At 45.7% G+C, this 25,749-nt stretch overlaps 2 protein-coding genes across 5 annotated transcripts in view; one reads left to right on the top strand and one right to left on the bottom strand.

Moving 5' to 3' along the window:
• Positions 1–6,685, bottom strand: part of ABCD4 (ATP binding cassette subfamily D member 4) — a 120,839-nt gene extending 114,154 nt beyond the window's left edge. Inside the window, exon 1 of the mRNA XM_085888106.1 lies at positions 6,586–6,685. Coding sequence (XP_085744232.1) covers positions 6,586–6,608 — 23 coding nt within the window. The 5' untranslated portion in view covers positions 6,609–6,685. The remainder of the gene's footprint in view (positions 1–6,585) is intronic.
• The window catches only part of APMAP (adipocyte plasma membrane associated protein), a 73,295-nt gene that overhangs the window by 6,326 nt on the left and 41,220 nt on the right, over positions 1–25,749 (top strand). For 3 of the 4 annotated variants that reach the window (XM_085888108.1, XM_085888110.1, XM_085888107.1), the window contains 2 exons: positions 14,537–14,729; positions 15,333–15,440. In XM_085888108.1, coding sequence (XP_085744234.1) covers positions 14,641–14,729; positions 15,333–15,440 — 197 coding nt within the window. In that variant the 5' untranslated portion in view covers positions 14,537–14,640. Of the gene's footprint in view, positions 1–7,162; positions 7,292–14,536; positions 14,730–15,332; positions 15,441–25,749 lie in introns of those variants that run through there. The other variant, XM_085888109.1, reaches the window with a different exon arrangement.

The raw sequence follows: 25,749 nt of genomic DNA, 5'->3' as shown, positions 1-25,749 counted from the left end.
GAGGCGACCATCAAAAACGATGTGGGCGTGGATGAGAAACCAATAACTTATTTTACTTGGCCTCGTTGATCTTGAATAATTGGGATCAAAAGTAGAAGTAACAATAAAGGTATTGTTACAGATCTGGGGTTCGAAGCTTGCCACGAGGGGAAGCACTCGGATCCCTCATGAATGTCCAGTCACCGGGCACAGATAACTCCCCACACCGACAGGTTGCTAAGCAACCACAAATGCCGATTGGTAGTGCCAATCCTGGCGGGGTACATTACTACGCATGATACCTTAACTGTGGACAGCCATACCAAAAGGGTTCTCATGCCCTTGACCTGTACTTGCGTGGAACTTACTGTATCAGTTGCAGCCGAGCACAGCTGCCAAGTACGCACTGGTTCATAAGAGCCAAATCGGTGGGGTAGAACTTCCCAGCTAAACTGTGTTCAGAGTATGCTGGCCCAATGGAGGAAAAGATAGAACAAGCTGGATACATTTATGAGGGCAATTTATTTTTAAAGCAAGGGTGAGGAAAGATCATGGGCACAATAATAAAAGGTTTTTTTAAGCAATGTGTACAGCAGGGGAAAGCAAGGATTGATGAAATGTGGCAAAAAAATGCAATTATTTACAAAAGAGAAGACACAGGGCAGAGCTAAACCTAGATTATACTTCTACAATCTTATCTTATGTTAGCATTACAGGCGACATTCGACACACACAGGAAGAAAGCGGAGAGGAAGAAATATGAGAGAAAGTTTGAGGTATGAACGACCTCTTTGTACCTGGCATGATCGACAGACCAAGGCAACCCAGTCACTTAGGAGGGTTAGGAGGGAAGAAAACTGGGGGTGTTTATGGTGTGTGAGTGAGAAGGTGCAAAATGAGACATAATGCAGAAGAGAGAGTGAAGAGGTGTGTATCTGCAGTTGCTCTTTTAGTTTTGTGTGTCTACAGCAAACGAGACAGTAGATGGGAGGGACAGAACGTGTGTGATGATAGCTACACGTGGCATGGCATGTGAGAAAGTCTGTAGGAGTAATTATTAAGTCTCTTGTCGGTCTAGCATTCCTGCCTACTCAGCGCTTTGTTCCACCTTTCCCCTCGCACCGCTGTTCAGGTCTGGACCCTCCTCCTCATCCAGCCCTCCACACTCAGAAGCAGCCGCCTTGTACCCAGGAGAAATTCTCTGACCTCGTGCGGAGACTGACTAAAGAGTGTGGCAGAGACCGACTGACTCAATTATTCTTCTGCAGCTATTTTGTAGAGGCTGTGCAAAGGAAGAGCCAAAAGTTGGATCAAAATGCTCTATCGACATATCCAAGTGCTCCCTTTGGTGCACAGACACCTCCCCGAGAAGTAGCCCCGCCCTGCGAGGCTCTGGAGCCAAAAATGGCCGAGCTCGGCCACGCGACAGAGCCCCGAGACCAACACGGGGGAAGGGCCTCTGGGAGCGCCCACCAGCCACGAACGTGCTCCAGGCCCCGAATGAGGGTTGCTATTTAGCGGAGCCCCGAGGGCCACTCAGGTGACATTGAACGGATCCCAGTACATTCCTGCTCGGTTCCGAGCTACATGCCAGTCTGTTCCAAACCCAAGCATCCATCATGTTGGGTAATGTCCGTTATTCCCTGACATCTTTACAGGACTGTGGTGAGCATCCAGGGTACTGGCTGTGGTTGCGGTGTTTTGTAGCGGTTGTAGTGAGGTCGGGGAAGCGGTGGCATTTGTGGTTGAAGCAGTTGGAACGTTTGTGGTGAGGTGATTGAAGCATTTGTCGTGAGGAGGAGTTTATGGTAAAGAGGTCGAGCGCAAGTTATCGTCGGGATTTATAGGAAGGCATTGTGGTGGTCGTATGAAGGTTGTAGTATTGTGGTTCGAGTACTGAGGAGGTTGAAATGAAATGTCTATTGGGGAATGGCGCGCAGTTTGAATGGGGCTGCTGTGTTATATGCTCATGAGGCTCTTTGTTAACGTCACCGTCCGGTCTGTGGCATGGATGCTTGAAGGAGAGATTGCATCTGCAAAGTAAATTAAAATAGATGAATGGAATTAGACCTAACTAAAAGCCCTTGCAATTATGCATTTTGTCCCTTCAGTCCACTATTCCTGAGGGAAGGGCTATCTGAAACGGATACTAATGAAATAACTGTCTCAGGACTGCTCTATGTTGAGTGCATTTACCTTGACGAGTTGTGGTTTCACAGAACTGCAACAGTATGAAATGCACGTTTCAATGAGAACCGCACTTATGAGTGTGCGTACCTCCTCCAGGCTAAACTGTTTACATTTTGTTTCTCATTGATGGGTCGGATCTGAATCCGGATAGCAAACAATAATCTAAATGGCTTGTTTTTGTCACCTACCCAACTCATCCACCAAGTCTTGTTATAATTCATCCACAACCTTTTGAAATATGCTCTTGGCCTATGTTGTTTTTGGTCCTATTTCTCAATGGTGAATAATCGCTTTAAAAAATATAAAATTCTCATATCCGGATCCGCATCTGGATCCGCAGCAAAATCTAATAATGTGGTCCTTGTCGCACACCCAACTTGTCCACCGGCTTTCGTCTAAATCCGTCCACAACTTCTTGAGATATCCTGCTCACAGAGAGAGAGAGAGAGAGAGAGAGAGAGAGAGAGAGAGAGAGAGAGAGAGAGAGAGAGAGAGAGAGAGAGAGAGAGAGAGAGAGAGAGAGAGAGAGAGAGAGAGAGAGAGAGAGAGAGAGAGAGAGGACAGACGGGGGTGAAAACATAACCTCCGTCCACCTTCAGTGGTGGTGGTAAAAATTTGGTCGAGGACGTTTATTCCTGGTACGTGAAACACTCTGTGTCAGTATGGATGTTGTTAAGGATGTGAGGTCACCTGATAACATCCCTCGCATGCGCAGTTTTCCCTTTCCTGCTACTCTTCCGTTGTGTGTCTGCACTGGTATGATGTGTGTACATGAGCACTAAATAAAGCTCAATCAGCTCTCAGAAACGATGTCTTGTGTTTGGTCTGATCGTCCGATTAGGTACAACCAAGCTTACTGGCATGGTGGCAGAGGTGGGCTCTCCAGTTCAAGCTCAATAAAATGAGGCTTGCAACATGTCTAATCTCTATCATATGAGGCGCCGCGAGGAGGAGTGATGTAAGGAACACATCGGCCATTTTGGAGTTAATGCCATATAGCACTATTTTAACCCTTACCCTATCATCCGAGCCTATCATCATCATATCATTAAAAAATGTCGCTTACATCACTCCTCGTGGGGCCTCATATGTGGTATGCTACATTTGCTGCCAGTGTGGAACAATTGACAATATAGAAGATGATGAGCACTAAAATATTATCCTGAACATTGTGCTGACCAGAACTTTCAGTGGAGTCCTTTTTCATCTCATTCGCACAAGAGCCTTGGCTGACGTTCCATAACATGGTCAAAGACGGTTGTGGATGCCTATTACAGTATTAGTATTTTGAGTACACATAACAGGATTATGCTTCTGAACATTTCATAGGTTGTGGTATCATTTTCAATCCGACTGTGGCGGCCATTTTTGCTGATGTAGCGAAGCACCTTTCTTAATTGCTTGCTCTGCTTACCAAGCGACTTGCAAAGTGGTTGATCCAGAACGACTGGCTTGGAAAGTGATAGCATACTGCTTGCTAATGGAACACACCCCAGTCCTTGAGAGTCCAGCGATATATCGATACAATTTTTCATATCGATTATGCCGGTATACGAAAAAAAAAAATCGGTATGAAAAAAATAAAATGGAAGAAAGGTATTTACAATCTTTAAATACCTTATATGATTTAAAAAAGCTTTGATGTAATCGGCATCTTGGCTGAACATGGAACAGGAACAGTGGAACATATGAAGTCAACACTTACCAGGAAGTAAATACAGTAGGTTTTAACTTTTAAACCTCAGCATCCAAGCTCATCAGCTCTGTACAAGCAATCGTGCTTTCTTTGTCCTTGTGGCTGGTTTTACAGAAGCAATTGCCAAATAGTTATTTATACTAATTGGGTATGCTTTGGAAAGCCTGTGCCGAGCCGGTGATCCGCGATAGTCATACCGGTATGAAGCGATACGGGTATAATTATACCAGTACGGTGATAGCTATGGATCCCGACCTGTGCTGATTACCAATACTGATCTCGCTTTAAAACAAAATCATTTTGAATACAAGTGGAAGTTGGAAGTAAAATAACCATTCTCATCATTGGTGGGGGGGGGGGGGGGTGGGGGGAGCCCCTTGTGGGAATACTTTGAAAAAATTACTGTGTCAATGATGTGTACGTCATATATGAGTATGTAATGGACCATTGGACCATTGTTTATTTTTAGAACCTGCATAAACTTTTTTTGTTTGTTTTAATGATACCGACAGACCGTTTTTTAAATTTATTTTTTAATATACCGGTATGACCCACTGATATACTGTATCAATATCAGACAAAAATTTGATACTGATGGAGCCTACCTTGATCCCTTGCTCTGCTTGCCAAGCAGCGTGCGACATGGTTGATACGAAACGACTGGCTTGGGAAGTGATAGCAAACTGCTTGCTAACGGAACACACCCCAATTACATCCTGATCATGATGCATTTTAAAGCAACTTTGGTTCCTTGCCGCCAGGCAATATTGTATCCTAATATGTAAGGTACTTGCTGTAAATCTCAGGTTTAATAACATGTGCAGAGTAAATAATGTGTGGTGTGAACTTTCATCACCTATTTTGCTGAAGATGATTCAGGACTAACATAGAGATCGGCTAATATACTCTGATTACACTGGACAACAAAGATATTGCTACTGAGGTGGAAATGTGTGTTCTAGACTATATCGAGTATGCTGATTCTGAATCTGAAGTCAGAATTTTCTCAGCACGTCAGGATTTTGAGTTATACATATGGTCCAATTACAGTAGCTTGCCATGGTGGGTGATTTTGAGTGATTATAAAGGATTACTTTTTTTGTATTCTTGGTTTCAATTACATCAATACAACTGTATTGAATATTATTTCTCATAAAAACAGCTTTGGAATGCACTTTAAATAATTAATAATGGATGAAAACTGACCAAGCTATAAATTTTTAATTAAAAATTCCCACGCGGCGTTACAATTTTGTGTGCCGCTTCTGTACTGAGGAGTTAATAAATTGATACTAAAATGTTTAAATGCAATGTATATATTTTAACGTACACCAGTTAATGTCAGCAGATGGGATGCTGTCACGAATTACAAGACCAGAAAATAATGTTTTCCCAAATGCAGTTTGTAACCAGAGGGGAGCACTCGGTAGAGTGCAAAACCTCTGCCGCGAATACTGCTAGGTCACTCAAGTGAACCTGATATCCTATTCATTCAATTTGACGTCAACAGTGCTCACAGAGTTATAGTTTGCAACTTTCCCTTTTACTTTTAACTTTTACATACTCAATTCATTCGTCATAACTATATTCCTTGAGACAGAAATTGATTTTATGTGGGTATATCCACCTGAAGTTCCAAAATCAGCCACAATTATAATTTTGGCATTTTTTTTGTTGGAAATCACTTATAACATGTAGAAATGCAAAAAAAAAAAATTGAAATTTTGAAAAAAATGTTGCAAATTTTTTTCTCTAACAATTGTTTTTTTGGGTGGGGGGAGGGGGGGTTGGAAATCACTTAAAACATGTAGAAATGCAAAAAAAAAAAAACATTCAAATATATTTTCAAAATGGCCGCCATAGCGGCCATATTGGATTTTGGATCAAGTCCAAAATCTAATGGCATGATCCTTGGACCATACTAACCCCCCCACCAAGTTTCGTCGAAATCCGTCGAGGAGTTTTTCCATAATACTGTTCACAAACAAACAAACAAACAAACAGAAAGGGGTGAAAACAGTAACCTCCAATCTTCGATGGCGGAGGTTAACAAACAAACAATGAAAACAGTAACCTCCGATCTTCGATGGCGGAGGTTAAATATGTCTAACACGTTCACCCCAATTGAGTTATTCTGTGTGGGTGGTGTCAGCTTTGAGAATATAATGTTCTTTTGACATTTAGTTGCATCAATAGATCACAAAAGGGCTGGCTGTATAAATTTGGCCATCGAGATGTATGCACTTGCCTCTGAGCTGTCTCCCCTGGGTTTCAATCTCGAACCCACTATAAACCGTCTCCATGGAATTATGAATGTGTTGCAATGGATCAATGTGTGTGCTGTTGATTGGAAGGATGTTGTCAGAGGACCCATCTGCCAGCACTGGTTGTTGGTGAAACTTAAATCCCACTTTTTCTTTCATGTGGAAGAGGCAAGTAATTGCCGGCACCCAAAACAAATTCCAAATTCCAGCATACTTTCGTCTAGTATCTTGTGTCGGCTTGGTGACGTGCATGATATGTAGAAGAGCACGGGCCTTTAATTATTATTATTATTATAGTGAATAACTAATATTATTATTATACATCATACACATTGGCAAAACTCAGGTTCAACATCAACCTTTGGATAAAATTATCTGAAAACTTTTAAGTGATCAACTGCCTAAAAATAATTTTCACACTTTGGAACCGTCACACTTTTCTGAAGGGAAACTTACCCCTTTCCTGATTTGCTTGCCATGCTTGGTTTTTCACCAGGAAAGTACAGCTGGTTTCCACGAAATTAGAAATATCAACACTTCTCAGATAAATATAGGGATAACCAAAGGTCGAATGATGTGTGATAACAGTCTCGAGAATATATATGCTTCTTGGAAAATTAATCATTGTTCACAATGTCAATAAATGACAGGGAGTAAGCATGGTTTAAACAAAGCTGGAGAACAAAACAAAATGTCCACTTCTTCTTCTCCTCTTCCCTTTGTATGGGGTGAGGTCCGATGGCACCAAGCTTCTGCCCTGCCTTGACCACGATGCTCCTCTACCTTCCCCTGTCCTCAATTAACTCTCTCCAACCCCTCCAACTCCACTCTCCAACCGACCTAACTGATATCCCACCTCACACAAGCCTCCCATCTCAACCGTGGTCAACCTCTTTTCCTCCTTCCTTGCACCCTCAACCCATCCCCTCTCTTTGCCATTCTCTCTTTCCCCCATCCGCACCAAGTGTCCAGCCCATCTCAGCCGGCATTTCACCAATCTCTTCTTCAAGCTTGTCTGCACCCCAATCTCCTCCCTCAGTTCAACCATCCTCCTCCTATCAACCCTCTTCACTCCCGCAATCCTCCTGATCCTGTTGTTCTCGCAAACCTGCAGCCTCTTTTGATGTCTCTCTGTCAGTGCCACCATCTTCATACCGGAAAGGTCAGCCTGCATTACACACATCTCAACATGTCCTTTGAATTTCCTTGATATCTTTCTCCTGGGGTTGGCTTAATGGTTAGTGTGGTGGGCTTGGGATCCTTGGATCCTGAATTCAAATCCCATTCGGCTGTTGAATTAATATCAGGTGGGGTTGACTGTGCCTGTCATCCTTCTGAGGTTGGCAAAATGAGTGCCAGCTTAATGATATCCTGTGTTTGAGTGGCGACCCATCCAGGATTGTGCCCAATAGCCAAGGAGACTGCTTAGGCAGCACCAACGCTCTGCACACAGTATGGTCCCAATGGATGGATGGATGGATATTGTGACGTCCACGGGACTTGAACAGTCCCGCCAACGTAGAATGAGCCGAAACGATGGAGGCGGTTTATTTATTTATAACCCAAAGATGGCGGTTCTAATCGCTCTACCGCAAACGGGACGAGGGAGGTGGCACGAGTCGCTTTTCACTGAGTTGATAACGTTTATTTTCTCTAACCAGAAATAACAAGACTCGGCAAGAAGAGGGATCCGGGGCGATTCGACGGGATGGTGTGCGATCGGGCGTGGGGAAAACACAGAAAATTCCAATGAATATACAAATCTCAAACCCTCTAAGGTGCCAGGTACACACACACACACACAAACACGTAGCTGGTCCTGGTGGTCAGGCTGGCCCGTGGTGCACACGCAACAGTCCCTGGATTGGCACCGGACGAGCTGGCGTTGCGCTCGTCAAGGGCAGGAGACACCGTGGTACTGTCGACCTCCTGGTCTTGGCCCAAGTCCGCGCACAGCCGCCAGGGAACCAGTTCTGGCGCCAAGTTGCGAGCAGGAGAGGGAGGCAGGTCCGCCCGCCGTTCGACCCCGTACTCCGAGCCAGCAGAACCCCAGAGCCAACCAAGGTGAGGCACGAGGCTCAGCAAGGCTCCAAGACACGATGAAACCGGGATCGAAAACAGCCCAACAAAAAGCACGCTCCCAGCACAACAACCTCCACCAAAACAGTCTTTCTCTCCCGATCTTCTTCCTCTTCCTTTTTGACCCCGAACAGAACCTTTTTATCCTCCCATCCTCGTCACTTCCAATCGAGCCGTTTTATTGGCCCTGCGCCGTCGCCTTCCGCCAATCGTGATCACGGGGCGGAGCCATCTGCAGCACTGTCCTGTGACGTCACGGCAAGCCTCCAGAGAATACTAAAAGGGGTTTACGCAGACACACTTACCCTATCCCGTATCCCTATCTAATTACGTGACAATTATCATTTCCCCCCTGAAGAAATGGACATTTACTAGACAACTTATCACCACTGAATTATTACTTATTACATCGAGATCCTGGTAAACTCGAACAGCATGGCATACCTAATTAAACATCCTAATTACCCTTTGAATGCATACCCCCCCTCAAACGTAACAATATCTTTCTGTTTTGATTAGTGAACCAATTCGATGACATAATATGCAAATTATGTTCAAATGTCCAGTCAATCGGATGAAAATTGAACATTTTATATAACCTTGATGTTTGACCATTCGACATATTGACCTCAAAACAAGACTTCTAGCTTTTGACTACCTCTACCAAGTGGATAAGATTCTTGAAGATCGGTGTACAACTTTGACCTGTAGGCAGTTGACATACAGACGAACGGACAGAGCAAGATCGGTAAATGAATGTCGGAGAAATAGTTGAGGACATATTAAATGCTGGGCTTTTTTGCAACGAAAATGGCAGTGAATCTACCAGTCGGCCATCTTTGATCAGATCACAAAATATAGTGAAGTGCATGTGTACGCCATTATGTATTGTGCTTTGTGCCAAGTTTGAACAAAATCCGACTATGCATATCCGATAAATGGTTGGGGACACATTTAAGTAACAAAATGGCCACAAGTCAGCCATCTTGGATCCGATCTCAAAAATAAATGACGTGCTTATGTAATGCATCATTTGTTATCTGTGCGCAAAGTTTGAACAAGATCGGTAAATGCATGTCCGAGAAATGGTTGAGGACGAGTTCAACACTGGTTGTTGTTTTTTTCAACTAAAATGGCCACCAGTCTACCAGTTGGCCATCTTTGATCAGATTGCAAAATAAAGTGAGGGGCACATGTATGCCATCATGTGCTGTGTTTGTGCCAAGTTTGAACAAAATTTGACCAAGTATGTTCAGGAAATGGTTGGTGACATGTTTAAGTAATAAAATGGCTGCCAGTCAGCCATTTTGGATCTGATCTCGAAAAAAAAATGACATGCATATGTACGCCATCGTTCATTATCTGTGTACAAAGTTTGAACAGTATCTGTACATGCATGTCCGAGAAATTGTTGAGGACGTGTTCAACATTGGGGTTTTTTTACAACTAAAATGGCCGCCAGTCGGCCATCTTTGATCGCATCACGAAACAATATGACGTGCTTGTGTATCCCATCATGTGTTGTATTTGTGCCAAATATGGATAAAATCGGTCCATACATTTCCAATATATGGTTGTGGACACGCACACGCACGCACGGACACGAAAAACGAAACCAAATCTATAAGCCCCTGTTTCCGACTCAGTCCAACGGGGGTTAATAACAGACTAGACCAACCGATACATGTATTTGCGAATCTTCAATATCGCAGGTAATGTCATGACAGAAGAAAAAAAAGAGATTTGAAAGACCAGTATTAAAGATAAATGTTTTACACCCTCTATGTACAATTACCGTATTGAGTGTATTGACCACTTGGAGTGAACAATTAATTCAGATAGGAGAAAACTTCAAACAAAAGGTTCACCCCATTGAAAGGAAAGAGAGGCCATCTTTACCTCTCGATGCATTTGTCACCTTTGAGCCCAACCACAATATGCTCAGCTGGCAAAGACTGTGATACACTCTATCAGTTATGTCATCCATGCAATCAAGCCCATCAGTCATTTAAGCCATGCAGCCCATCTGTGCTGTGCTTATCCGATGCAGGCATTCTCTTGCCGTTCAGATCGAAGATTGGTTTAACATCTTGTGTTGTAACATCTAATAGCTTTACCTACATATACCCCCACGACACCCTTCTGCGGCCTTGTTTTTTTAAACAAAAAAAAAATGCAAAAAGTTCATCCTTTTGAATTTGATGTCTTCATTATTGTGGATCTGCCACGTGTTTAGCATTGTACAGGCTCACTGTTGTGCTGTGTTCGCAGTTCTCATGCTGTGTTCGCAAAGTACATTGCACAGACTCACTCTCTCTATCTATCGAGTGCAGCCTGTGGCTGCTGGTTGCATCATTGGTTGGGACGCGGCTATGCTGCTGATGCAGTGTCCCCCTCATCAGTGCACTGGTACTCATTTTGCCAACCTCGGAAGGATGACAGGCTGAGTCAACCTCCTGGTGTATTCATTCAGCGGCCCAACGGGATTGAACTCAGGACCCTAGGATCCCAAGCCACCACCCTAACCACTAAGCCAACACCAGGCTTACAGACTCAATGTTGTGCCGGTTCTCATGCTGTGTTCACAAAGTACATACTACAAATCTTTGCAATAGTTTCTTCAGATGATGCCGTGCAAGGCTAGATAAGTGAGAGGAAAGGGACAGACGGAAACAGATAACGACACAATACCCAAACTTTGGGTTGACCAAAAGCCTGTTTACCAAGATTACCATATTTATTTTGAACAAAAGCTTTGTGCATCAGACAATTCAACACTGAAACTTGGCAAAAGTTTCAGCGTTAAATTTGTAAGTGAGAGATGTAATTGAGTTCTAAACAACTTGGCAAAACTTGGGACATTTATCTGAAAATAGATTAAAATGCATTTTATCTCAGTAAAATTACTTTTGGGCCAACACGTGTCGAGCAAATTAGTCCATATTATAGGTTAAGCAAATACCTTATAGAATATTGTTACGGACTCTGGGTTCTGCGGATAATTCCGCAGCCCGGCGGATTGCTGAGCAATCACAAACGTCAATTAATTTTGTCAACTCTAACAGGGTTACCGGTGCAACACCGTTTAAGGCCCTGTCACACCTTGACGATTTAGCCAGCGTATGCCTGACGTATGCAAAATTTGGCTAAAACGCTGGCACACGTCGAATAGTTATGGGTAAGTTTGTATACGTTAAGAGCACGCTGGCATACGTCGTAGTACGCTGGCATACGTCTTTGTACGCCGAGGTGTTAGACAAATTTTCCATGCTTGAAATATTTCGACGTATGCCAGCGTATGACTCACACGTTCCGCATAATGCTGGCCATAAGTTGTAGGCACGTTACGCGATCGTTGACACACGCCCACACACGTTACTTGTAAGTTACTCATAAGTCGAAACACGTCGAGGTAATGGTTAGTGTCAGTGTTTCAGACTCCCTGTTTTTTTTTTTTTTTTTTTTCTTCGGTATGACGGTGATGTTAACACTTCGATTTCTAGTGCGGTTATAATATAATATAATTAATAGGCTGCCGCTCAATGATTTAAATCATAACCGCACAAGAAATCGAAGTGTCAACATCACCGTCATACTGGAGAAAAAAAATAAAATAAAAAACCAGGGAGTCTAGAACACTGACGCTAACCATTACATTGACGTAGCGTGTCTACAACTTATGCCAGCGTATGCGGAACGTGTCATACGTCGAGTACGTCGAGAAATTTTCAACATGCTGAAAATTTCTCGACGTACTCGGCGTATGACGACGTATGCTAGCGTACTACGAGGTATGCCAGCATACTACGACTTATGCCAGCGTGCGATTAACGTATACAAAACTTACCCATAACGTATTCGACATGTGCCAGCTTGGTTTGGCAAATTTTTCATACGTCGGCATACGCGGGCTAAAACGTCAAGGTGTGACAGCGGCTTCACACTTCGATGTCTAGTGCGGTTATGATTTGAATCGTCGAGCCGCAGCCTATGAATAGCCTACGCCATGTAATCGTCGGCGATACGCTACCGCACTATGCACAAGTTAGACTATCGTTGGGCATCGGTTGTGAACGCCGACAACACGCTCAGCATTCGTTGGTATAAGTTATCTATATGTGATTAAAACGTTCTGTGTACGTTACTAATACGTTACGCATACGTCCAACATGTTATTATACGCCCAAAAATAAAAAAAAACATCAATAGTTCAGCGTACGCCAGCGTTTTACATACATTTTGAGACCTTGCCATACGCTGGCTAAAACGTCAAGGTGTGACAGGGCCTTTACCTGAGAAGCTGATGAGATTAACTGAGTTTCATGCTCTCAGCGTGCACTCTGATTACTGTGAAGCGAGAGTGAGTGAACGCTGGCTAATGAGAGCAAATCACGTGTAGTGGGGTAAAACTTCCCATCCAACAATACTGTGGACTGTGCTGGACCAATGAAGGAAAGGACACTACGAGCAGGTTGTACTGAGCAATTGACATTGCTTTATTTATAAGGAAGTGTGAGGAAAAGCATGTGGTACAGCGAAGACAAGGGGTTTATTCACAGGGGATATTCATATAGCAGGGGCATACAGTATTCATGTGGTGTGGTGCGGCAAAAGACATACAGTGACACATTCATGCAGTAAAGAGACAAAGAGCAGAACTTTACTCCGATTCTATCGAGCTCACATAACAGACATCATCAGGCTCACTCCACAGAAGGGTAGATGAGTCAGAGAGATGAGAAAAGCTGAGGCATTGGCAGCCTCTGGCTTACCCAGCATGTACATGCGGGCACGTGCTAGTTCAAAGTGCAGGGAAGGTAAGGGTGGGTGGTGATGAAGAGCATAGGAGTTGTTTGGGTGTGTGATGAAGTGGTGTGAGTGAGATGCGGTGTCAGGTGCTCAGAGTGAGAAAGACAGGGTGCAAGTCACTGGTCGCTCTTAAAAGAGCGGTTGTTCGGACTTTGCCCTCCCTTGCTAATTACGCTTGTGCGTCCACAGTAGACGAGTCAGAAAAGAGAGAAAGAACACGTGAGGATCAGAACTACCTATCATCTCTGATAGCTGATTTTGTCTCTCACCCAATACTGTGCCCGCACTGCTTGGCACTTGGTCTGCTCCCTCAGTGTTCTGTTCCATTCCTTTTGGCAGCAAGCATCACAAATCGTGTAGTAACCACTTCGTTTGGTAGAAAGCATCACGAGTAGTGTAATAACTACTTTGTTTGGCAGAAAGCATCGCGAATAGTGCAGTGATCACTTTGTCCAGCAGCAACCACCACCAGCTCTCACTCCAGAAGCTCTCGACAGAAGCAAGCTCTTGCTCCAGTGACCATCGTCGATACTTAAGGGGCCTGGGAGGATGGAGGAGGAGTGGAGTTTGGAGGGGGGGGGGTCAAGAGTGTCATGCATGTCAGCTCCCAACTCAACATGGGGCTGTAGTGCAGTGGTCCCCATCCGCTGCTTGAATGCCCATGAAGGGCACAGATGACTTTCTGGATAGCAGGGCGGTCCCCGCTGATAGAGGAACATGAAGGAATGATAAGCCCACATTTGCACCTTGGTGTAAAAGGCTCCTTTTGTAATGGTGCTGGGCTTGTGTCCGAGCATGAACCAAAGGTGTCAGTGAGTGAGGGGAGATGATGGTTCTGAGGTGCAGGAAGGTGGTGGATAGTGGTGAGACGTATAGGTTGGTGTGGCTATGGAGTCAAAGCGCCGTCATTGGGTGATGTGGATTCTGGTGGAAGGCTAGAAAGGTGAGCTTGAATGGTGGTGTTTGAATGAGAATAAAGTATGGTGTGTATCTGATGCAGGCAGAGTAGTTATCACTGCCATGTAGGAGAATTGTGAAGAAAGCTATGGTGGTGGAAATGGCAGTTTGGTTGTGGCACGCATCTGCAAATTGTGCTGGTAGCAGTGTGTACTCGGTCATGTGTGGAGAAGAAAATGGGGGAAGAATCGGGGTGGGGGGGGGGAACCTAGCTAATTCCTCACGACGCATATTCCCTTTGTAAACCATTAGACACATGGGAAGGACCCTATCTGGAACAAGTAATAACGAAATAACTACCTTGGTAACTGCTATATATTGGGTGCCATTGCCTTGGGGTCTCGGTTCGCAGATCTGTCACAATTTGTTGATATTCTTTATTGTATTAAACGTTTTGAAGAACAATATTTTATGCACTTTCAATTTTTATGTGCATTATGTCGTGTGTCTGCACGATACAGATTGTAACGGACTGTTTCAATGCATATTATCATTCCACACTACCATTTCTCCACACGGCATTATGCAATGAGTAACTGTAAACGCATATCATCATCCACAGTTGCGCAGCTGCACCGGATACACACGCATTGTTTGACCTTGGAGAATCGAGGTAGGAAAGCTGGGCTGTTCGACATCGCTATCAGGACAAAAGACTGAGCTGGGATGGACGATTTGGGCGTGCGGAGGAGAAAACCGATTCACGACACTGCAACCATTCCGGATCAGCGACCCGAGCGCAGCAACTTTTCCGGGTGTGTACTGAATATATTGGGTGGACTGTGAACCATGGTTTGGTGTGTTGGGTGCATTGTTAACCATGCTGGCTGTGCTGAACACATCTCCACACTGTTTAAGCTCTGTTTACATAATCGTGATGGAATTCAGGCCCTGCTATCGTTGGTTCATTGTAGCGAGTACACTTGGCATTGTGTAGATGCGACACATGTTCTTATTACTCCTATCTCCTCTCCAACTTATTTTTCCTTCTCTTCCTACAACTTTCTCTCTTCCTTTCTCTCTCCCAAAGTGCTTCTTCTCATCTTTTTTGTTTTATTAATCACAATTTAGACCCACAGCCTCCCACCACCCTCAATGCACATGTAACAAATAGATGGCCCCGACGAGCCACTTTCTTTGTTCCACCTGATATCCCTTCTGCCTGCATGTATTGCTACATTTAAAGCAGGAGGGATGATGTTGCAATTCATGTAAATGTAATCAAACATTTAAAATTCTCATGAAATTTTGCTTTCAAGTGAGTTTCAAGGATGCAAAGTTGTTCGGTTTATTTTTGAATTCCAGTCGAAATGGAGTTTACAGATTGTAGTAATCTGTGGGTGGCATCTTTGTTGCAGATTTAAAGTTGTTGTTGGAACCTGTTTCACACTCTTCCTTGCTGTTGCTGCTCTGCTTGCTGCAGTGTGGATCTTTGTCGATTCGCCTATTGAGCCTCTGTCCTTCAGGTTTGAAAGACGTTTTTGCTTTTTAGATTTTTATTCAATCTTTATCTGCTGGATATGATATATTTTTCATTAAGATAAAAATGTGTTATTTACAAGAAAGAGAATTGAAGAACTCGTCACAAAGAGCTACATAGTACATACTCGTCATCATTTCCTACCTAACCCAAATGGTTCAATTGCAAAACGCATTGACATACAAACGGCAGGCAACTCCAAAGCCGTGCGACCACTCAATTCCGCGCGACCATGCCACAGTGGTTTCTAATACGCCACACAACGTAGAGCATCCAAGTACCCCACCAAATGCATTTTTGAAAGTAAGACGGCCTCCTACATTGTAAATCTTCAAAGCTCATTTACATATCTCACCTTCAATTGCCAGAAGTAATCAATCATCTCAACAAATCTATTACCCAGCTGAAACTATGATTAATTGCAATGAGAATTGTCCAACTTGTCAAAAATATACTTGCATTTATAGATATAAGTTAGCATGTCGTTGCTTGCAATCTGGCCACTAAGAAAGGGGGGTTTGCACTTCTGCCACCGAAGGAGGAGAGAGGTTATGTTTTCACCCATGTCTGTTTGTTTTTCTGACTGTGAGCCTTCTATCTCAAAAAGTTGCATCTGGACGAATTCTTCTTTTTTTGTTTTAATGATTCTTCACCATTGAAAGATCGGGCCAAAACAATATATATATATATATATATATATATATATATATATATATATATATATATATATATATATATATATATATATATATATATATACATAGATATACATATATCTATACAATAAGAAAAATATACTGTGTGTATATATATATATATATATATATATATATATGTATATATATATATATATATATATATATATATATATATATATATATATATATATATATCTATATACACATAATTTTGTTATGGATGGGGTAGATGGAGGAATTGAATAAGAAAGTTAGGATTGAATAGAGTTGTTTGGTCCGTGGATGTGTAGGAGATATCTCGATGTAATTAAGTAGCGAAACTGTGAGCTTAATTGTTACGTTTTACCACACAGGGAGTGGTGTGGTGTTAATAAGATAGGGATTAAGAATAAGTTCCCCCAGTATGTGATTGTCCCCCTGTAAGCTATTCCTACTTTTTTGCATATACAAGCTCGCCTAACGTGCCGAGCAGGCAGAGGCCCCGCCTCCAAGGGTAACGGTGGGCAAAATCATGCCGTCGATGCTGATTATTGATGGGTGTGACGTCATAAGCTCGCTCAATGTGCCGAGCGGGTAGAGCCCCTGCCTTCCTGGGTTTCGTGACAGCAAACCATGCTCCGGAGGAGGAAACGGGGGTTCAGTATGGCGTCAATCAGACTTGAGAGATCTGGAGCGCACGCACGAGGTCAGAGTGTGAATAGGAACGGTTGAGTGCGGAGTCAGGGACGCACGTGATCGAGAGAGAACATAGCTAGGAGATGGCCTGAAAGAACAGGGCTTTATAGCTGGCTTTCCTTCGACACATGAAGAAGACGGCACGATTCTCAAATTGGTGCTGAGGCGATTTGATTTGCGTGGTGAAGCAAGATGCTGACCAGTGACTCTTGGCTTGTCATGTGGATGGGCCTCCAGGCCTCTTGTGTGTCACTGAATCGACGAAGAAGCTGCAATACCGCTCACAAATTGCCTGACGTAGTTTGTCCTGCTGCGAGAGAGCCACTTGGTGTCATTTTGCACGCGTCTACACCTGCAAATAGAAGCGCCTCAATTCCACGTTCTACAAAGACCATCTCTGGACAAAGCTAAGTGCCAGAGTAAAGGAGGAATTATCTTTTGTTTTGTTTTCCCCTTGTCTGTACTTAAGTCTGTGTAGAGGCTCTTTGACTTGAATTTACCTCATGTATTTATAATTATTAGATGTGACCATCTAAGACGAGCCATTTGTTGACACTTTCTCTCCATTTATCCCATCTTACAGATGTAAAACGTTTGACTTCTTCGTTCGCTACATTGTCCTGGTGAATACAGTCAAAGCTCGTTACTATGCCACCCGTCGGGACCAAGCAAAAGTGGCATAGTAGCGAGAGTGGCATAGTAACGAGATTTTGTAAAAACGGCCTTATTTTCTCAAGTTACCCATCTGTAGTTAATCTTTAGACAAAATTTATTCCAGCAAGTAAAAGGCACGACTGTTGTCTAAGCTAAGCGAACGGAGAACATACACACACTAACAGAGTTCACACACTAACATATGGCATGGCGAGAAATTCACGACACACAAAGCTTTCAAGAATCGTCGGCTGGCGCATCTTCTTTCGGCGGATCTCGTGCATCTCGTTGTCTAGCCGATCGCACGCTTGCATCACACCGGGCTTCCCGCTTCTCTGCTGCATGAACTTCCGGACGGTGCTACAAGCGCGCTGGGCTTCCTCGAACGGAACGATTTCCTCCTCGACAGTTACCTCGTCATCTTCACTTTCCACCGGCTCCTCACTGCACAGAATCTCCTCCGCAATCTAATCCAGCGTGAAATACCCGCCAGTCGCGAGGCGCTCGTCGGCTTCGAGAAAGTCAGACAGCTCGATCTCCTCGTTCTCGTGCATCTTTTCCTCGGCAGGCAGAGCTTCCCAGATGTCGGGCAGCTCCGCATCCTGTGGCTCAGTTTGGATCTCTTCTTCGATGAACTTGGCCTTCGCGAAACAGTTCCTGATCGTCGACTTGCCGACCTGCTCCCAAGCACGCCGGGCGATGTGTAGAGCGTCGAGCAACGTGAACTTGAACTCCTTTCCCTCGTCTATGGCCTCAAGCCGGCGGCATAGCAGGAGCTTCTTGTAGTGGCGCTTGAGGTTCTCTATGATTCCCTGATCCATTGGTTGCGAATTGGCTGTCGTGTTGGGTGGGAAGAAGACCAGTTGGATGTTGTTCAGCTCGAGCTCGGGAGGGTGGCCAGAGAAGTTATCGAGACAGACCAGCACTCTGCGTCCCTGCTGGCCGAGTCGTCCGTCCCGCGCACGCAACATCTCCTCGAAAAGCTCCGCCGTCATCCACGCTTTCAAGTTCGCCTTGTACTTGACCGGGATCTCTTTGTTCTTGAAGGCACGGGGTTTCTTGGAATTGCCAATCACCAGAAGAGGGAACTTCTCGCTGCCGCTCATGTTTGCCCCAACCAGAAGAGTGATCCTTTGCTTGCTTTTCTTTCCTCCAGTACACCGCTCTCCCCTGAAAGCCATGGTCTTGTTCGGAAGCAGCTGCCAGAAGAGTCCAGTCTCGTCCAGGTTGAAGACGTCGTCTGCGGAGAACTGCCCGAGTAAGGGCCGGAGAACCTGTTGTTGCCACTCAAGAAGGGATTGCGAATCCACCGCTCCAGCTTCGCCCTGCACTGTCTTGAACGTGATGCCGTGGCGCTTCTTGAAATTGCCAAACCAACCGTCGCTCGCCATGAAGTCTGGGATGTGCATCAGCTCGGCCAGTTTCATCGCCTTCTCCTTGATCAGATCGCCGCTGACAGGCACATTCTGTCCTCTTGATTGCTTCAGCCACATGAGCACTCCCTCATCAAGCTTCGGGTCGTGAGCCTGCGTCAACTTCATGCGCTTCGATGGAAATCCAGCTTTGATTGCAGCCTCGATTGCATCCTTCTTGCTGAGAATGCCCTTCACGGTGGTTCTCTTAACTTCGACGCCCCATTTCTTGCTAATCTCCCTGGCCAACTTGGACTGATTCGGCTCCTTCTTCGCGGCATCGATGATCTCCTTCTTCTCCTTCAGCGTAAAGTCGGTTCGCTTGCGTTTCTGAGCTGACATTATGGGCTGAATTTGAAAAAAAATGATGTCACTGTTGTACGTGTGCCGGCGTGTCTGTGTGTGTGCTCGCGCTTTTTTGTGTCTCGTTGTGCGTGTTGTGATTGGCTTGTTGTGGCTGGCATCGGGGAGAAGAATCGCGTGTTTTGACACAGTCTGACTATGCGCGTACGTATTGAGTTATGTTGTGCGCAGCTGGACTGTAGTTCGTCGCTTCGCCTTTGGACGTGAGTGTGATAATCGAGCACTGCGCAATACAGACTTTTTCACGACTCGTGCCTTTTAACAGTCACACAGTAGTGGCATGGTAGCGAGAGTAGGGGTGGCATAGTAAATTTATTTTGTATTGAATTTTGTCGGGACCGAGCAAAAGTGGTATAATAGTGAGAGTGGCATAGAAGCGAGGTGGCATAGTAACGAGCTTTGACTGTAATACACTGGGGAGCGTCCTCACTGGCCATATTCATCAAAAATTACCGATAAATGGCCGATCAGCTGCCGGTGATTTCCTCCCTGCAGGAAGCTGCCATCTTGGACAACTTAGCTGGTCACATGACAGTCTGACGAAATTTGCATATGATCTCAGCCGATCGATTGGCTGTTGAGGCATCACATGGCCCACACGTGATCCGAGTGGAGAAAATTCAAATGAGAGAACGTGAGGAATGCATCGATTTTCAAGATGAAAATACACAATAACTGCAGCTATTTGAGTGGAGAACTTTTGCATGCGTATGTATTTGGATATATACTATCATATCATCAAGGTTTTGTCTACCCCCCCCGCCCCCCCCCGGTGAGTGGAACGAAACTTGATTTTCAAGCACGTCCTGAGCCATGGCTGATGGCCTACATGTCTCGCACGGTAAAACCGCAAACGTCACGGGGCCGAGGCCTCTGAGTTGGAGGTGATGCTTTGGTGTCAGACTATGTCCAATGGAGATTGTAATGACGACGGACATGAATCGGATCACCTTGCGTGGACCAACTGCCAAATTTATTGGTGCATGCCTGCACACATACTGGCCAGATGAATACTGCCAATCAAGCAAGCATATTGTTACGAATTAGCCGGTTCGGACGGCCTACGCACGACCGCTTCAGCCTAACCGCAGTCGCGCGTCCGCCGAAAACCAGAATTCAGTCGTAGCTTCCTGGACAACTCCGGAAACCTGCTACGGGTGCCTTAATGCACCATAAATTGCCAATATTCTGTCCACGCGGTACAGGGTGAATCGCCGAATTTCGATATACCTAATTATCCGCGCAGGCAGAAGTACCGAGAATTTATACCTCGACGGAAACGCGCCACTTCGCGCGCTCGTTCCGTGTGCGATGCCGAGCGGTTTTAATCGCCAAGTTCCATCAGACCAAATGACCACTTTAATTGGCTTTGACAGCCTGCTAATTTCCCGAACGCATCATGGGAGTTAATTGGAGGAAATGACGCAACGAGCAGATTGATATTCAAACAATGGGGCCATTTATTTAACAAATATGCAATCAATGGGGGGGGGGGGGAAGGGGACATGACACAAGCAAAGCCTTCAGCCAATGTCTATTTATTATGTACAGGCACGCACTTAACCAACAATTCTACTTATAAAGACAAGGCGCCACAGAAAACTTCCACACAAAACCCCAGAAAAGAAACGGGCTCGTGAGCCTTTATTCCAACTCAGAGCATGGGTGACCGAAGGCTCGCAAGAGGCTGGGCAGGTTACCTGGCCGCCCCTTGTGACGGCTCGAAGGTCTTCGGGTCGGTGACCCCGGATGTTCCTGCTTGGCCCTTGTGTCGCTACGCGCCAGTCGCTTAAGCGGCCGGGCGGCTTGAGCAGCTTGGCGAGTGGCTTGCTCGGTTCCCCTCGGTCGTCCGGCCTTCACTTTGGCCTGGTCGGTCGGGCCTGGCCGGCGACGCGTTCGGAGGAGTGAACGGGTCTTTGCTCTTTTAGTTGATGCTCTTTGGGACCCGTTCACTACCTCAGCGCCGCTCGACTGTCTCAGGGCCGTTCGCACAGACCACAACGCAGCTTGCTCGACTCCACCGCAGCTGGCAGGACCTCTGGCGCGCGCTCCTCTCCGGCCGTTCTCCGACGACCTCCGACTCTCGTCTGGAGCTCTCTGACTTCTTCGCCACCGACACTTGACTGCTGTCCGACTTCTCCTACTGCCGTCTCCTACTCCCTCTCCTACTGCCTGAACTCGCTTGAGCTGCGTCCTTTTATAGGTGGGCGAGTCGCCCCTTTGAACTCTCACCCGATGCCAGCTCCACCCACTCGTCACCTCTGACCTCTCACCCCTTGAAAGCCTCGCTGGAAACCCCAAGTCCGACGTCACCAGTTGGTTTTGGGGAAGCCCTCGTTTTGATCCGTTTATGCAAATCGGCCCGCGCCGCGGCCGTTCGCCGGGGCGCCTGGTGGTGTGAAGATGGCGTTGTTCGTCGCTGGTGAGGAGATGATGGTTACGAAGATGGCGTTGTTTGTCGATAGGTTGAGGAGATGACGGTTGCTGTTGTTTCGAAATATAGGATAGAAAAGAATAATGACTACCTCAAAGATTCACAGGCCGGCACACGAATAAATCCCTTTACACATCGGTGGGGGATCCTAACCTAAAACACATACTTATCAAAATAACCGATCTCCTGGGACCTGAATGATGTTCTGTGAATTTCCACAACCGCAACAATATAATTCACAATATCATTACATCTCCCCTTTCAGTATGAAGAGAAAGACTGAAAATAGCCAAAGCAGGTTTATGTTACATGAAAATAGCAAAAACAAACTTTATAACCAGCTAACGAATACTCAAAAGCCAAGCTATATGATTATGATAGAACGTAGTTCTTCAGCGTTTGAGGCAAGGCCCTGGCACGCTGTGATCTGTGGCTAGGAGGTTGAGGAAATTGGAAGTTCTCAGCACTTGAAGGTGGTGTTCGTACCATGTCCACGGTGCTCTGAGCTTCCTCGAGAGGAATGTTTAATTCTCCAACATCTGGAAGTGGGAGAATGGTCACTGGCTCAGATGGAGATTTCCGCAGGTGTCGCCTGTTGCGACGGTAGGATTTACCGTTGTCCGTGGTAACTAGGTACGATCTTGGTGCGGAAAGTTTTCTAGATACGACTGCAGGTACCCAGCCCTGTCTGGTCTTTATGTGGGCAGCATAACTTACTTGGAGCTCCATAAGAGGTTTCACCTCTCTATCATAGAATTTGGTGTGCTGCCTCTGACGGTCCCGGAGGTGCTGACAAGCATCTGATATGACACGTGCCTGGAGGCTTTTACTATAAACAGGTAATTTATCCCTTAGCCTCCTGTTCCTCAAGAGTTGAGCTGGAGAGAGTGTCATTCCACTAATAGGAGAGTTGCGCTCGGTAAGGATTGCTAGTTGAATGTCAGCACTGTCTTCATGTGCCTTTCACAAAGCTGGTTTCATTGTCTGAATCGCACGCTTAGCTTTACCATTGGATTGCGGATATGTTGGGGACGAGGTTGTGAACATTATGCCCCATTTGTGCCCAAAGTCCTTAATTTCTGCACTACCAAAGGGAACATTGTCAGTGAATACCTCTTCTGGTATGCCATGGCACGAAAAGTTCACTTTCATTGCTGAGATGACCGCGGCAGCCGTAACACCTCAGGAAATTTTGAGTAGTCCACCAGGATGAGATAGTCTTTTCCACCGAAGTGAAATATATTGGCACCCAGCTTCTGCTATGGGTGATCAGGGATGCTGTGCGGGATGAATGGCTCTTTCTGGTTGGCAGGCCAAAATCTGGTACAGACCCCTCACTCAGCAACACGTGATTCTTTGTCTCTTGACATACCTGGCCAGTACAAAATGGGTCTAGCCCGCGCCTTGCACTTTCCCCCTCATAGATGCCCTTCGTGAATTAGAGCCAACATGTCCTGTCCCTTTGCAGCTGGAACAATGATCCGCTCACCACAGAACAGTAAGCCTTCAGACTGATGGATGTTCTCCCGAACAGGCCAGAATGGTTTCACCATCAGAGACACTCTGGCTCGATGTGCAGGCCAGCCTTGTGTGATGGTAGTGCTGAGCTGTTGAAGCGCTGGATCTAGTGATATCTCATATTGCAGTACCTTCATTCTGCCAGTGCTGACTGGAAGCTCAGTGACCAATTGATGTACGCGAAGGTGTATGTCGTCTGATCATGTAGTGCCAAGCTAGATGGTGCTCTGGAGAGTGCATCTGCGATGTATAGATACTTTCCTGGGACGTACTGCACTGACAGTGTATCGGAGAAGGCAAAGCATCATGAGCTGAAGTCTGGGTGAGAGCAGGTGCAGTGGCTTCTTGACGATAGCCACCAGTGGCTTGTGGTCGGTGTGTACGATCGTGTCAAACCCGTAGATGTACTGATGAAAACGCTCTGCCCCGAATACGATTCTAAGAAGCTCCTTCTCTATCTGGGCGTAGTTCTGTTCAGCAGATGTTAAAGACCGAGAGGCATATGCTACGGGATGCCCATCTTGCAGCAGGCACGTGCCTAACCCAGCTGAAGATGCTTCAGTTTGAAGGACAGCTAGCTTTGCGTGGTCAAAGAACTTCAACACTGGGCGCTTGGCAGTTGAGGATTTTAACAGCTGGTATGCTGCATCATTCTCTCCATGCCATTCCCAGGCTGCATCTTTCTTTAACAGCTGACGCAATGGTGTTGTGATGGTTGACATGTTGGTCAGTCGACCGAGGTAATTAACCACACCCAGGACTCGCTGCAGCTCCAGACGTGACTGAAGAGCTGGCAGTTCCAACATGGCTTACACCTTGTCTTCATCCGGGCGAACCCCAGCAGGGGTAAGGACATGACCCATGTATTTTACGTCTGCAACCTTCCACTGGATCTTGTTTGGGACATTTTTCTGTCGTGCACGTTCCAGTACCTTGCGTGTGATGGCATCATGCTCAGTAGGGGTGGTTGCAGCAAGAATCATGTTATCTGCGATGCAGAAGACCACATCAATGTCTCCAAATGTGCTCTCATTCCTCTCTTGGAGAACTTCACTGGCTGACGTCACACCGAACGGTAGACGGTTAAAACAATGACGCCCCGGAAGAGATTTAAAAGTGCACTTGAGGGCATTCTCTTGATCTAATTGAACCTGCCAGAAAGAGTCCTTTTGGTCAAATATACTGAAGACCTTCTTTCCGGCGAGCTGACCCATGACTTCATCTGTTGTAGGGATGGGGTGGTACTCATGCTTAATAGCCTTGTTGAGATTCCTGGGGTTGAGACACAAACGCAACGATTTATCTTTCCTCTCGATGACAACAAGATTATGCACCCGGTCCGTTGGTCCATCCACCTAGGAAATGATACCCTGTGCCTCCATGTCAAACAGTTTGGCCTTCAAGCGCTCAAGTAGGCTGAGAGGCACATGACGAGGTGGCTCGATGACTGGCTGAATGGACGGATACAGTTCAATGTGGTATGGTGTGTCGAACGTCCCCAGGCAAGTGAACAAATCTGCATAATCACCCTTCACTTTGTCCAGTGTAAGGTCAGGCTGTGATGAAGCCACTGACGTCACAGCCTCGACAGATAGCAAGCGACTGTTGGGGCCCTTCTGGCTAAGACCCAGGCATGTCGACGTGTGACGCCTGAGAACAGGAGGCGCTTTGGTGTCGACCACACAGAAGTCGAAGTGCCCCGTTGACGACCCAGCAGAGCATTGTAGCTTGGCCACTCAATGATGAGGGACGGTGCCCCCACTGTAGCTTTTCAATAGGATCATTGAGTTTATAATCTTGACTGGCTTTTCCATGAAATTGAATATTCTGCAAGGGAGTATCGATACCTGTGCTCCAGTCAACCTTCACCTTTACCCTATGGCCATTGATGTTTATGTTCGCAAACCAAGAGATGTCTGGCTTCATGACCTGCGTGTCTCCTACCAGCTGTGTAGACACGCCATCAATGTAGAAGTCACTAAGAGACGGCAGTTCGGCTGATGCCGTGCTCGTCGCCAATGCATGAACACGCTTGGATTGTCAGCAGACCTCTGCAAAATGGTTCTGCTTATTACAGTTCCTGCAGCATTTCCCAAAGGCAGGACATTGGCGAGGTTGATGAATATTCCTGCAGTTCCCACAATTTTGGGTGTGCTTATTGCTCTTGGTCGACCCAGGCTTTGGTGCAAAGGGATCCTTGCCAGCAGACTTGAGACTGCAGCACCCTTGGTGGCGAATCAAGTCAATGTCTTTGGAAAGCCCAGTGGAAGCGGCCGATGTGGGAGTCGATGTCATGGCCCTTGCATGTGATCTACTCGACTCGGCAGCCAAACAGAGAGTTATCGTTTTTTTCTGGTCAGTCTCGGTTCACGTAAGAAATGCTCTTTTAAAGCGAAGTTACACGTGGAAAAAATGATTTTATCCCTGATCACGTTATCAGTCTCGGTGAATTTGCCTGCCTTCGCCATGATGTACAGCTTGTTCAAGTACGATTCGAATGACTGACCTTCAGACTCGGCAAATTCCTCGAACTTGAATTGC

Source organism: Eptatretus burgeri, chromosome 7 (genome assembly GCF_056783735.1).
Source record: "Eptatretus burgeri isolate ZD-2024b chromosome 7, Ebu_testis_v1, whole genome shotgun sequence".
Lineage (NCBI taxonomy): Eukaryota > Metazoa > Chordata > Myxini > Myxiniformes > Myxinidae > Eptatretus > Eptatretus burgeri.
Note: the sequence above shows the minus strand (reverse complement) of the source record. Positions and strands in the feature narration are given on the sequence as shown.